We start from the raw sequence: 13,493 nt of genomic DNA on the forward strand, positions 1-13,493 counted from the left end.
AACGAGTCGAATATGGATTATGATTTTTTCACCCGATAATTCGCCTTATCTGCCACGGATAAATCGACCCGATCCACTTTGCCAAGTCTAGATCCTACAACTAACCTCCTATGAAAGATGTAATGGTAGATGCAAATGATATGCTAATTCTAGTTTTGATGGAAAGATCTTATTCTTTAAGCCTATGCACAATGCTAAATGTAGATGTTGTTTTTACCCTTTTTATTTGGAAAATGCTACATGATAAGTCAATTAGACTAGATGAAATGTCGAAAGCTAACTCTATAGCATGTTCTTTTTCAGCCTGATCCCCAACTAGGTTGCACAAGTGTGACATGCAGGTGTTTTTTGACCAAACTAAATTCTAGCTTGAACTACTCCAATATATTAATTTAAGCCTACTTTGCCTTATGTGCCATGTTGAATTGATGGTGTAGCTTTTGAATATCTCAACTTTAGAACTTTTAGCTCGCAATTAATGTATAACACTCAATATGCAAAGTGTTGTAATATGTGACTCATATATTGAGTGGAACACATGTACAAAAAAAACTTGGTGGAAAAAATAGAGAAGTTGGTTTGCAGGAAGAAAGCGACGATGGTTTGTCTGAAATCATCAACGGTTTTGTTCAGGTTCAGAAGAAACAGTTGACGACTTTGCAGATCAATTACTCAACGTTGTTTTTCAAATTTTAAATTAGAAAGTTGAATAGGTTGGGTTTCGAGGAGAAAACCTCCGGGGGTTGAAGAGGTTATTATATATACAATGTTGTATGTTGTCACTCTCTGTTTTTGGACACAAGATAGTGAAAATTACAGTCGTTTGCTCCCGTGGACATAGGCATTGCTAAATCACGTAAATCCTTTGTGTCATTGTTTTATTGTTTTCATATAATTCGTATGATTGTGTTTTTTTGTATTGTTCATCGTTGGTTGCTACATTGTGTGATTTGATTTTTTGTTGCGCATTAATTTGTACAAAAAACTGGTATCAAAGCAATTGGTTACAATGGCTTATGAGATTTTTTTTTGCAAAGTTTGATGTTGTCAAATTCGATGGATCAAGAAATTTTGGACTATGGTAGAGGATGGTTAAGGATTTGTTAGTGCAGTAGGGTATGAGGAAGGCACTTTACGGAAGTAAACTAGAAGGCATGAACGAAACAAGTTGGAAGGAGTTGGAAGCAAAGGCTATGGTGACTATCAGGCTTTGTCTGGCCGATGACGTGTTGTATCACGTCATGGATGAGGAATCTACGACGGAAGTTTGGCAGAAACTGGAAATTCGATATATGTTTAAGTCTTTAACGAATAAGTTGTCTCTTAAGCAGAGATTGTATTGGCTTAAGATGGCAGAGGGTTTGGATTTGAACCAACACATCAATGTATTCAATCATATTATAAGTGATTTGATGCGGATTGATGTAAAGTTTGAGGAGGAAGACAAGGCGTTGATGCTACTTAATTCCCTACTTGCGTTTCATACGTATGAAAATCTGGTTACAACTCTGATGTGGGGAAAAGAAACCCTAAATTTGGAAGATGTCACAAGCGCTCTGTTAGGTTTTCATTTGAGGAAGAAAACCAACAATGAGATTTCACAAGGTAAAGGGCTTGTGGTGAAGGGTAACCAAGAACGTGGGAGAAGCAAGTTCTGGAGCGGATTGAGTAATAATAAATCTCGGTCGTAGTCCAAGAAGAAGAATGACATAATGTGTTTTATGTGTAGGAAAAAGGAGCACATAAAATCGGAGTATCCGAAAAGGAAGAAGGGAAATACAGAAAATCAAGAGGGTTCTTCAAAATCAACGAATATAGTGGAAGAAGGAGACTGAGAGAGCCGTGATATTGATATGCTTTCTGTTTCATCGGGTTCAGATCGCCTCACAGATTCTTGGATCCTAGATTTGGCGTGCCCTTATCACATGACACCAAATAAAGATTGGTTCAGCACCCGCATGTTAGTAAATTTTGGTTCTATTCTGATGGGAAGTGATGCTTCATGCAAAATTGTTCGTATGTGTTGTAAACAAATTAGGTACAACATGTTGTAAACAAATTAATTATAACATGTTAAAAACATTATAAAAACATTTTTGATGTTGTTGTGAAATACCAATTTTTCAATGACATGCTTTGTTAATTAATTTATGTCTTTTTGCACTCAAAATGTATAGCACATATGTTTCAATTATAATACATCCAAGACCAACAATGCATTCCACAATGATCATCACATTTATTAATCAAATCTTTTAACACAAGTATTATCACCAATACATAAGCTAGACACTTGTGACATTACAACTATATTTAACCTCGGCAATAAAAATGCTATAAAGGTTGCCACAATTTAACACCAAATAAGGTTTCTCATAAGTTGCAAAAGTACTATCATCATCTAAAGATGTCACAAAATGAGATTAAATGTACAATGTTAGTCGTAGTTATTATCATATTATCGTCTTCCTATTACAACCATCACAATTGTTGTTGTTGTTGTTGTTAGGAGTTAGGTGTCATTATCATTACCAAATGCATAAAGCACAACTCTTAGACCAAACCTTGTCTATCCCTCTCGAATTATCCACTGGATTAATAAAATTATAAAATTGGTTTCGTATGTTGATGTCTTGCTAGATAGTATCAAACCATTGCAACTCCAACCTTTTAAACCAAACACAATAATGTTAAATCTATATGTTTTTGGCAAGATGACTAGGTTTTGGAGTTTCCCAAAAGCTTTTATATATACTAGCAAAAAACATTTGAAATACTATGTGATCCAACTCATCACATCCTACACATCTATATGCCAAAAAAATTTCAAATTTGAAATAATATGTGATGATACTAAAAGGTATAATAGATTTCCAAAGTCTCACGTGATCAAGAATGGAAAATCTTTGGTTGTTAACCTCTCCTAGGCAATCCCATCCTTATATTCTAAAAAACACCTTTTTGATGTATACATGCACATGGTAAAATCATATTAGATCCAGTATATACATTTGATGTATCTAATAACTTCTCTTGATTGCTAACTTCTAGCACCTCTCTTCAGGCTCTAATTGGGCTTAGTAGTTGAAATTAGGTTTCAATTGAAAATGATTGGACCAAGTTAGCACCAATTTAGAGAATTGGGCTCAATTAACCAATTGAAATACCATTAAATTCCATTGTTAGAATGAAGATGCGATCAGGATTAGGGTTGCAAGCTAATTTCAAAATTAAGGCCCATTTCCATCCCATTAACTCTAATGGGCATAATCTTGTTGTTTAAGTCTATTGGGAGCCCGAGTTGGACCTCTTAGCTGAGCTGAGGTTTGGGAATTGGGATCAATAAGTTTTGGGCTTTGTGGTTGCGTTAGGTGTTGTGATTAAGATGCACCATTGTATGGTTTCCAAGTAGAGGTACCACAGAGACGAGAGGGTTTGAAGATGAAGCTTGAGGGTCTCAGCATCTTGTTTATTGCGTTTTGTTTATGTTTGTGATGGTATATAGATGTGTGTTTGTGAATTTTATATTTTAAAGATGAGGAAATAATACATGCATAATGAAAGAATTTTTTTTTTTTTTTTTAAATTTGCGGTAAGGCAGGAGAATGAGGAAAAAAAAAAAAAAGAAGATGAAAATGAAACTGAGATAAAAATCCAACCCTAAAGAATGAGAATTGCTCGAAACCGAAATTTAAAATAACCAAAGAGCATTTTACACATCAGAGAGTGAAACAGCTGTCTTGACACAAGCAATCAGTGCATGTGATTGCTACTAGTCTGTATGCAAATGGGATGAAATCCCGTGTAAAAAAAAAAAAATCAATATAAACAACTGTTCTTCCTCCTGTGTCCAAATAGAATCAGAGTGAAGAAGATACTAAAGTCGGTGAGGAGCTGTTCCATCTGTATACAAAAAGAAGCATCACAATGACATGAAATGAAAAAATTCTTTAAAAAATTATAAGAAAAGAATTGGAGAGCAAGTTGGAGATTGAAAGCAGAAACTGAGAATTCTCCTATCAATTCCCACAGTTCCATCTTGATGTCGGCACACAGCTCAGATAATGGCACCAGCTGCAGTGATCATTACCATTATCTCCTCTAAATAGCATTACCAGGCCAAGCGTAAATCTGTAATTTTCCAGCCAGAATAAAAAGGGAGGGTGAGAGAGAGAAGAACAAGTTTTTAGCACAAGCTCATATTCGCAGTGCTCTTATGCGATGAAAAGAATATGTATAGCGACTTCATTTCAAAAACTTAACCCAAAAGCAAACAGACTTACCCAGCAATGAGTAAAACAAGGGCAACCACCCAGAATACATATTGGTAAGCCTTATGCTTGGATTTGACACGGGTATCAGCTGGGAGATGCCCACGCTCCCTCCATCCAAACTGGGGTCGCAGAAGCAAAACAAATCCAAGGAGGAAACCAGCCATGAACCCACCAATATGGGCAAAGTTATCAACATGAGGAAGAATTCCAACTGCCAAGTTAATAACAATGATGACCACAAGTGTGATTAGAGCTGCGACCTGCAAGTGCAAGAAAGGAGGAAGACTAAATCAACAAATCTCCTTGAAGCTAAAACCCATAATCATCCATGAAATTGTGCACATAAATGCTGCACAGCTAGCAATTCATAATTTTAATTTTGGCTTTTTTCCCAAAAAATTTCTTCCATGTGGCACTTTTCATTCTCATGGTCCTGGCTCCCAAGAAGCTGTCAGTCCCCAAAAAAGACCTTGGATAGAGGTACACGAGTTTAAAGGCTTTGTAAGTTGGTCTATTCAGCTTTCCAAGGCTCATTATCATGGATCAAAGAGCACAAGGCAGTTATTCTTCTTCCCAACACAAACACACAATAAACTCATTTAACACAAACAAAATCAAGGGGTGGAAGCAATCACCTTATTGGTATAAATAGTCCAATTCGTCAGAAGTTCTGATAACATTGCTCCAAGAAGCCCAAACAGAGCACCAGAAGCACCAACAGATATATTGCGTTGAATGAAAAGGGAAGAAAGTATGCTCCCACCAAATCCTGACAAGAGATAGACCAACCCAACTCGCACTGCAAGATATACCCGAAAGGAAAACCAATTAAGAGGATGCAAGAAAATCATAATGAAATTGTCAAAATAAAATGCAGCTAAAGTTTTCCTGTTTTGGGCTTTGGATCTATACTCCATAGGCTTTGAGCTTTAGTCTCTTACCTTGTTGGCTTTGTTAGTTTACATTCACTTTCTTTTATTTTGTTTCTTTTATAGGCAATAGTCACTAACCTAGTAACCTCCCCTGAGATTTGAGGTTTCAAAAATCCTATGCCCTTCTTTTAATTAATTTCTTATTCACCAAAAGGAAGGGGGAGGGAGTGAGCGGAAGAAACAAAACTTGAAGCCATTTGAGAGGAGTCATCACCAACAATCAAAATAGAAACAATGACAACTTCATTTCTACATTTCTTTTTTATTAATTGTTATTCACCCAAAAAAATGAGACGAAACCATTAGAGTAGTCTTTTAAATTTTAAAAACCATGACAGAAGTCACAATAGAAACCAAACATAGATATCATAGAAATGAACTGGTACATAATGCTCAAAGATTTGAATGCACTGCAAAATCAAATGGACACATATAACAGTCACATAAAACAGAATGAAACAATTCATTTCCATCAGATATCAAAAATACACTCAAGGAGTTAAAACCAACCACATAGGCTAAGCTAAAAGCTCCATTGATAGATGAGGAATCTTGAGCAAATGGATTAAAACTGTTTTCAATGATTTCACTTAAACATGGAAGCAGTGAAATCCCAACAACAGAAAAGAATGAAACATACCAAATCCAAATCCAAATAGTTGTTCAATGTGAATTGCCAATAAAGAATGGAGCTTTGAATAGATTAAAATTGTTTCCAATACTTCAACAGGGAAACACTGAAATTACAGTAGCAGAAGAGAACGATGTTAGTAACATACCAAATCCAAATTGTTGTTCAAGGCGAATGCCAATAAAGACCAAGCTCAACATGTTTGCAAGTAGATGAATTACACCTGCATGCAACCAGATACATGTGAGAAGCCTCCATCCTTGATGACCATGTACCACCTTGTTCCATTCCAGCGCTCCTAATTTTTCCAATCTGCACAATAGCAGTAAAACTATAAGTAAGAACTAGAACTGCCTGTAATTTTTCTATACACTGTCAGTTGTACTTAAAAAATAAAATTAAATAACACAGAAGAAGGAAAAATGAAACCAGCCTGTCCTTTTAAGTTTAAGCCTTTCCAATACCCCTATCAAATTATATTACTTTGCTGCCGGTGTGATGGGACATTGACCCAAGCTTAAGGCAATATGATGTAGGAGGGGAAGTGGGTATTAGGATGAATCATTTTGACCCAATTTGGAGACCAATTTCAAAGCATAAGGTGAAGAGATTGTTTGTTCCTAAACCCAAATGTGTTTTGTTTCTTTGTAGAAGGCTTATGTGTATTTGCAGATTCATTTGTAATATATGTCTGTTTTTGGGATAAGTTTGTAATTTCATGTACTTTCTTATAAGTAGGGTGAAAGCTATGTAGGAGTTAGCTTTTGATCAATTTGAATAGAAAGTGAACACATGATTCCCCCCATTTTATCTCCTTCCTCCTTTTCCTTCTTCCTTCATATTTGTCTTCCCCTCTACTCTCCTCTACTGTACATCTCCCCCTATTTTCCCCCTGTGAAGTACCTGTATTGTGTACTGTTCTAGTATTCTGTTCATCACCAATAATGCTCTGCTGTTCTGCATCAGTATATTTACTTGACTTGGACAAAAAGTTTCTCTTGTATACATCTAGCAAAATCACATTCCAACTCAATGATATAGCGGCATAAACTTATTCCAAAGAAAATCTTTCCAACTTGAGGGTTACTTATATTAATCAAGAAAGAGGGGGGGTGGGGGGGTGGGGGGAAGTTATGATGGAATTTGACCAATGCAGATAGATGCAATATTCTGTGATACTGTCATTAGTGTCAGAACCCAGAATCACTACTGTATAATGCGTTTCAAGTTCAACTGGCAATATATGGAACCTAAATGTACATAATTGGTAGTCAAAACGACAAGAAGGAAGAGAAAATAGCAGACTAAAGACAACCAGCAAAAGATGAACAAACGCTGTGACAAGCAAATACCAAAAGGAAAAGGAAAAAAAAAAAAAATGAAGCACACTGATCTGGATCTGCCAAATAAAAAAATTGTACAGCATATATCCATTTATGTAGTACCAACACTTTTGTGAGGATGCATGTCTATACCATGTTGCTGTCGGACATTGGAACTCTTTGTACACACGACTGACATGTATACGATACTTTAAAAACATGTCCACAATTTTCAAGTGTATTTTTAATGTCAGACAGTTTCTTGACACTTCTCAGACACTCTTTGGACAGTCCTGTTTTTGACGTATTGTAATATGATTTTTTAATTTTATTCATAAAAATAAAAAAATATGAAAAGTGTTGGATTTTTTTAAAGTAAACATGGTAAATTTTTTGCTATTTACAATGCAGAAATCATATATGAGAATTTTTATAAAATTAAAAAGGAAGATTGATGTGTTTAAATTGGATTTTAAATGCAACGTGTTACATGAAAAAAAAAGCTTAATATTGCATAATATATTTAAGCATAATAATATATAATTATCAATAAGCATATCCCTCCCACACTGTGTCCTACATTTTTGCAGGATTTTATGTGTCTCCGTATTCATGTCATGTCATACGGTCATATGTCTGTACTATGTCCATGTCTGTGCATCCTAGATATCCACATGTTGCCTCAAAGCATAATCTGATTATTAATCCTACAAACTATCCCCTCCTCCAAAAACAATTCCCGGAAAGGGAAAGGATGCACCAAAAGCTGTGAACTATCGGGTCTAATCTTTTGCAACTTAGAGATGTTGACACCTATATAAAATAATCAGTAAACTACTACATTGGAGATGCAGCAACTGATTAGGATAATTTGTACAAGCTCATCATTTTTTTTTTCTGAAATATAAACATTGTAGCCTGGCCTGTGTGATCTCTCAAGTCTCAAGCATAACATCACATTCCCAGATGAATGCCCACCGAGAAACCACAGTTCCTAGCTAATGACTAGTAGGACTGTATATTTTATGGTGTTAGGGGGTACAATTACTTCGGAGCAATCTACTTTCATTAAGTTTTTTTTTATTGATAATGAAATGGTGGAGAATGTGAGGAGAGGAGGGAGAAGAGTCTTGTTCTAGTTGGATTCTGAAAAAGCATGTTACATGGTGAGTTGGGAGCTTTTTGGACCATGTTATGGCCAAAAAAAGGGCTTTGAAGGCACTTGGAGGAGTTGGATTAAAGGATGTTTATCTTCAGTATCTCTGTCTGTCATACTGAATGGTCAACTATGGAGTGGTTTGAGGCTTCACAGGGTTGAGACGAGGGGATCCTCTATCTTTTTTTCTCTTGATTTTTGTTATTGAAGTGCTGAGTCGTATGCCAAGACATGCTCAATGCCTTGATCCTTGAGGGCAACGTAGTGAAGTTCCAAGAGGTTTTAACTTAAAATTTTTTAGAAAATTTTGGGATAGAAGAGTGGGGTTGCGGGTATTAATATGAGAGAGGGTGAGTTAGAGGTTTCTGCTACTTTAGCTCATTACCTCATTGTACTATGTTAGATTGGCCTCTCACTTCTCCATCTTGGTGGGTGGAAATACTAATTCTTCTACTTTTTGGGAACTGGTGGACAGAGCAAGTAGTAGGTTCCAAGGTTGGAAGAGGCCTTATTTATATTTACAGGGTCATATTACTCTTATTAATGTTGTTCACTCCAACATTCCCATTTAATTTCTTTCCGTTCAGGCGTGACTGGTTGATGCTATGAAGAGCATTATGAGAGACTTTTTGTTGTCCAGGTATTGAAGGAGAGAACAGAGATCATTTAGTTAGTTGGGAGAAGGTTAGAAGACCTAAAATTCTAAGGGAGAAAGGGAAGCTAAGGGGTTAGGGTTGGGACATTAGGAACATAGTGTTTATAAACATTTGGCTAGTTGGTAAATGGCTATGGAGATTCCTCTTAAAGGTCGACTCCTTATAGCATATTGTTATTAAAAGCAAGTATGGATTGCATAGGAACGACTGGAATTCTAGAGGTAGTGGTAATGTTTCTTATACTAGCCCTTGGAAATTTATTTCTCAAATTGCTTTTTTCTTCCATTCTCTTACCTGTTATCGTCTTGGGAACAGGAATCATATTTGGTTTAGGAAAGATGTTTGGGTGGAGTGAGGCATTGTTGGGGTCTTCATTCCCTCATATCTTCAGATTGTCTCTTTTGCGTAATGCTTCGCCTAATAAGTTTTATTCTTTTGGGGAGGGGTCTCTCTTTCTTGGGACTTTTATCTCTTTAGAAATCTTAATAAGAGAGAGGCAGAGGATATTACAATATTATTGCAAGTGTTGGATTCTTTTGTTCCTCAAATGGATAGTGATTCGAGGATCTGGACTGGGGATTTTTCTGGTCTGCTTTCCACAAAACATTTTCTTGCTCAGCTATTGAAAAGGCCAAGCCCTTCCTATTTTCTTTGAAACCATTTTATCTGGAAGGCTAAGATTCATTTTAAGTTCAGGGCTTTGTGTGGACTCTGGCTCTTAATAATAAGCCTAGCACCAACTATTTTCTGCAGATGAAGAGACTTTACAAGGCCATAAGTCAAGATAAGTGTATCATGTGTTTGGAGAAGAGCAAGACAAGCGACAATTTTTTTCTGCATTGTTGGGTGGCTGGGCAGATTTGGATTCTACCTTTCTCAGTTTTTAAGGTGAATCTGGTGCAGCCCCAAACTATTGATGTAGTGTAGATAGGCTTTGGGGGGAGTACGAGGGGAATAGCTTTATGGGATGTGTAGTTTTCGAAATTTTTGGACCTTGTGAATTGAAAGGAATGCAAGGAATTTCAATTGCAATTCCTTGCATTTTCTTTGGGATAGTGTTATTCTCTTGGCTTATTTTTAGGCTTACTCTTTGGGTTTCTTTCAAGGAATCTTGTTCCTGGATCTTCAATAGGGTTGGAGGGGGGCTTTGATGTAATTTTTTATAGTTTTTTTTTGCATTTGTGTTTGTTCTTAGGAGGATGTCTCATCCTCCTTTCTCTGTTTCTCCCATATATATAAATGAGCTTCTTTTCCTATAAAAAATAATAGTAATAAACTAAACAAACTCTCAATTCCTTTTAACCAACTGAAAGCAAAAATTAATTTAGTTGCATTTGATCAAACTATAACATCAAAGGTTAATCTCAAGACAAATACCCATATTTCTAGGATACAAAGAAAATTCTTTGACGGGATTGGAAGGGGACTTTGACATTACTATTTTTAGTTTCTTTGCATTTGTTTTTGTTCTTAGGAGGATATTTCATCCTCCTTTCTCTGTAATTTTCTCCCATTTATATTAATAAACTTTTTTTCTGTCAAAAATTATAATAATAAACTAATCAAACTCTCAATTCCTTTTGACCAACTGAATGCTGTTAAAAATTATTTTAGTAACCTTTGATCAAAGTATAACAATCAAAAATTAATCTCAAATTGATATGACAAATACCCATCTTTGTAAGCTACAAAGAAAATTCATTTTCATCCTTAATCTAATCAGGGAGATGCAAGCACTAACTGGGTTCATGACCAGAAACCAGCAATAATGAGGCACAACCAGGTCCGAGGGCCTCTTATGGCTTCACAGGAGGACCATTGCCATCAAACCTCAACCAGCTTCACAGGGATATCCGGCCTTATTTTATGGCAAGGATCTTCTAATATTTGTGAATCAAGTGCACATATTAGGAAAGCAGGAATGTAATAGTTCAATATTCTTTCCAAGAGATAGGGCAACTTGATAGCTAAGAAATAGAGAGTAGGTACAATGAGAACTAGAAAACGTGCTATACTAATTTAATTATTATAACCAGGATAAATTGAAATAAACAGTATAAAAATAGTAGAATACAAAAGGAACCCACTAATTAAGAGAAAATGAACAATCTTGGAATAGCTGTTCCAAATAAATCCAACCAAATATCCACAAACATGACACAATTAAAGGATGGAAATCAGAAATTCAAGAAACCCAACAGCCCCAACTCTTTCAAAAGATACCCAATCATTGAATTGAACTTGAATCAATCGAAAACCATAGGAAATAGAAGAAAATAAGCAACTCAATGATGCATATACAGGAAAATTTAATCAGAAAGAACTTTCCCATCCAAATCCATCTAAAGTTTCACAAGTACATTACCATTACGGTCATAACAACAAACAAAACGCGCGCGCGAACACAAACTTTTAGAAGCACAGGAAGCCCAAACATAGCAGAAGATTGTCATTCAATTATATAACAAAACTCAAATCAAACACACAGAATTTCCACGCAAACGATGAATAATCGAGATTTTTTAAATAAAAAATATACAGATTTGGAGATTCACAAATTGCAGAACACTCCCAATCAATTACTCAATCCCAACCCAGATTAAACCATCAAGAAACATCAAAAATTAAGATACGGGTATGATTAGAAAATTGAGCAAGAGAGAGGAGAGAGAGAGAGAGAGGGAGAGAGAGAGAGAGAGAGAGAGAGAGAGAGAGAGAGAGAGAGAGAGTATTACGTAGAAGAAGAGGGGCCAAAGAGGGGGTTCTCCTTGAGAGGCTGAAACGAAAGCCTGCCGAGAAACTTAGCCACGCAGCTTCCATCAAAACCCAGATTGTTCTTGGGGCAATTGTTGACGTACATAGCCACAATGAACACAGCAACATTGGCGACCACAAACATAGGGATCAACCACGAACTCCATTGACGCTCTGTGGTCTCAACATAGTAAGAAGACGAGTAGTTCCCTCGTGGGTAATTGATTCCGCTGCTCTTCGTCCCTCCTCTCTCCAGATCTTCGCTGGCCATTGCTCTTCCCTCTGAAACTCTCACAATCTGTCCCTCAATCGAATCCCAAAGAACAGTTCTATATAATGACCAACGAATAAATTTATATATAGAAAAGAATAAAGACACCCAGATTGAGAAGTAGCTTAGAAGGAAATCCGCGAAGCCTTCTATGGAGGGAAGAGCTCGTAAAGTTTCGCAGATTTATCCGTTTCAAGTCGAATTAGCACACGCCCTTAACCCCCGCCCCGTTTTCGTTCTGTCCTGTTATTACTTTCTTCCTTCGCCGGACCTGGGTAGAGTGCTCTGTTTGTGACGCGGTCGGGATCAAGTTTAATTAACGTCACATGTTAAAACACTACCTGGTGAAGTTACTTTCGTATCCCTGGCATCTTTGATTCCGCTAAGATCCAACCGAGCGATCGTGTCCGCCAGTTGAGTTGACTTCTCTTTTCGCTTTTAGATGGATGATCCTGCAGCGGATCCGATTGGATGATTGTATTTGTTTAAAAAGTAGTCAAGTAAATTGTAGTTTATAAGGCAAAAAAATAGACTTGCCAAAATGACATTAAATTTTTATTTTTTTAAAAAACTTTAATAGTTTTAGGGGCTTTTCCTAATCTTTTTAAAATTAAGTAAATCTTCCTTAAAATTTATTAAAAAAACATCGACAACTCTTCATATTTTAAAGACAAAAGTTTTAAGAGATAAAAAGTTACTTTTGTAAGTACCTGTGTCAATAAGTAGTATTTGATTTGTATTAAAGTTCTTTTCAAAACTACTTTTCTTTTTAAGAAAATAAATACTTTTACAAAAATAATTTTTTATTTGAAAAGTATTTATAATAAATAATTTTAGAATACTTTTAAACGGTACTTTTTTATATAAGTATTTTTTTATAAATGATTCCAAATGATTTAATAAACTAGCAATTCAAGTCGTAATTTGTGACTAACTATAAATAATTCTTTATTTTTAGGAATAATTTTTTTCCTATTCACGTCAAGGCATAACTTCGAGTAGCTAAATGACCTTGATGAGCAAGTAAATGTTATAGGTAGCAATTTCCATATTTTAAAAAATTAACATAACTATTCTAAATTTACAATAAAAAATGTGAATTATTTTTATGAATTTAAATATAGAAAGCATAACTATTCTAAAATCTATTTTTTTAACAAATTGAATAATGAGTCTGCCCAAATAAGTTTAAAACATGTGCAAAAAGTCTCTCAACTTAATTATCCTGCTTTGATTCATCACATCATAACCTAATAGTAGTGGTGAATCCAAATAATTTAATAAATTAGCAATTCAAGTCATATAATTTGTGACTAACTATAAATAATTCTTTATTTTTAGGAATAATTTTTTCCTATTCACATCACAACCTTGATGAGCAAGTAAATGTTAATGTTATAGGTAGCATTTTGCATATATTTTTTTTTTAAAAAAAACATAACTATTCTAAATTTACAATAAAAAATGTGAATTTTTTTATGAATTTAAATATAGAAA

At 35.3% G+C, this 13,493-nt stretch overlaps 1 protein-coding gene across 1 annotated transcript; it reads right to left on the reverse strand.

The window, feature by feature from the left end:
• Nucleotides 1–3,674: 3,674 nt before the first annotated feature.
• On the reverse strand, nucleotides 3,675–12,301 carry LOC131164380 (RHOMBOID-like protein 2). Its single transcript, XM_058121522.1, has 5 exons — nucleotides 11,707–12,301; nucleotides 5,986–6,149; nucleotides 4,910–5,073; nucleotides 4,284–4,534; nucleotides 3,675–4,131 (listed from the first exon to the last, which is right to left on the reverse strand). The coding sequence occupies exons 1-5, from the start codon at nucleotides 11,994–11,996 to the stop codon at nucleotides 4,020–4,022; spliced, it is 981 nt and encodes a 326-aa protein (XP_057977505.1). The 5' UTR covers nucleotides 11,997–12,301; the 3' UTR covers nucleotides 3,675–4,019.
• Between the last annotated feature and the right edge of the window lie 1,192 nt (nucleotides 12,302–13,493).

The sequence above is a fragment of the Malania oleifera genome, chromosome 9, assembly GCF_029873635.1.
Source record: "Malania oleifera isolate guangnan ecotype guangnan chromosome 9, ASM2987363v1, whole genome shotgun sequence".
NCBI classification, from domain to species: Eukaryota; Viridiplantae; Streptophyta; class Magnoliopsida; order Santalales; family Ximeniaceae; genus Malania; species Malania oleifera.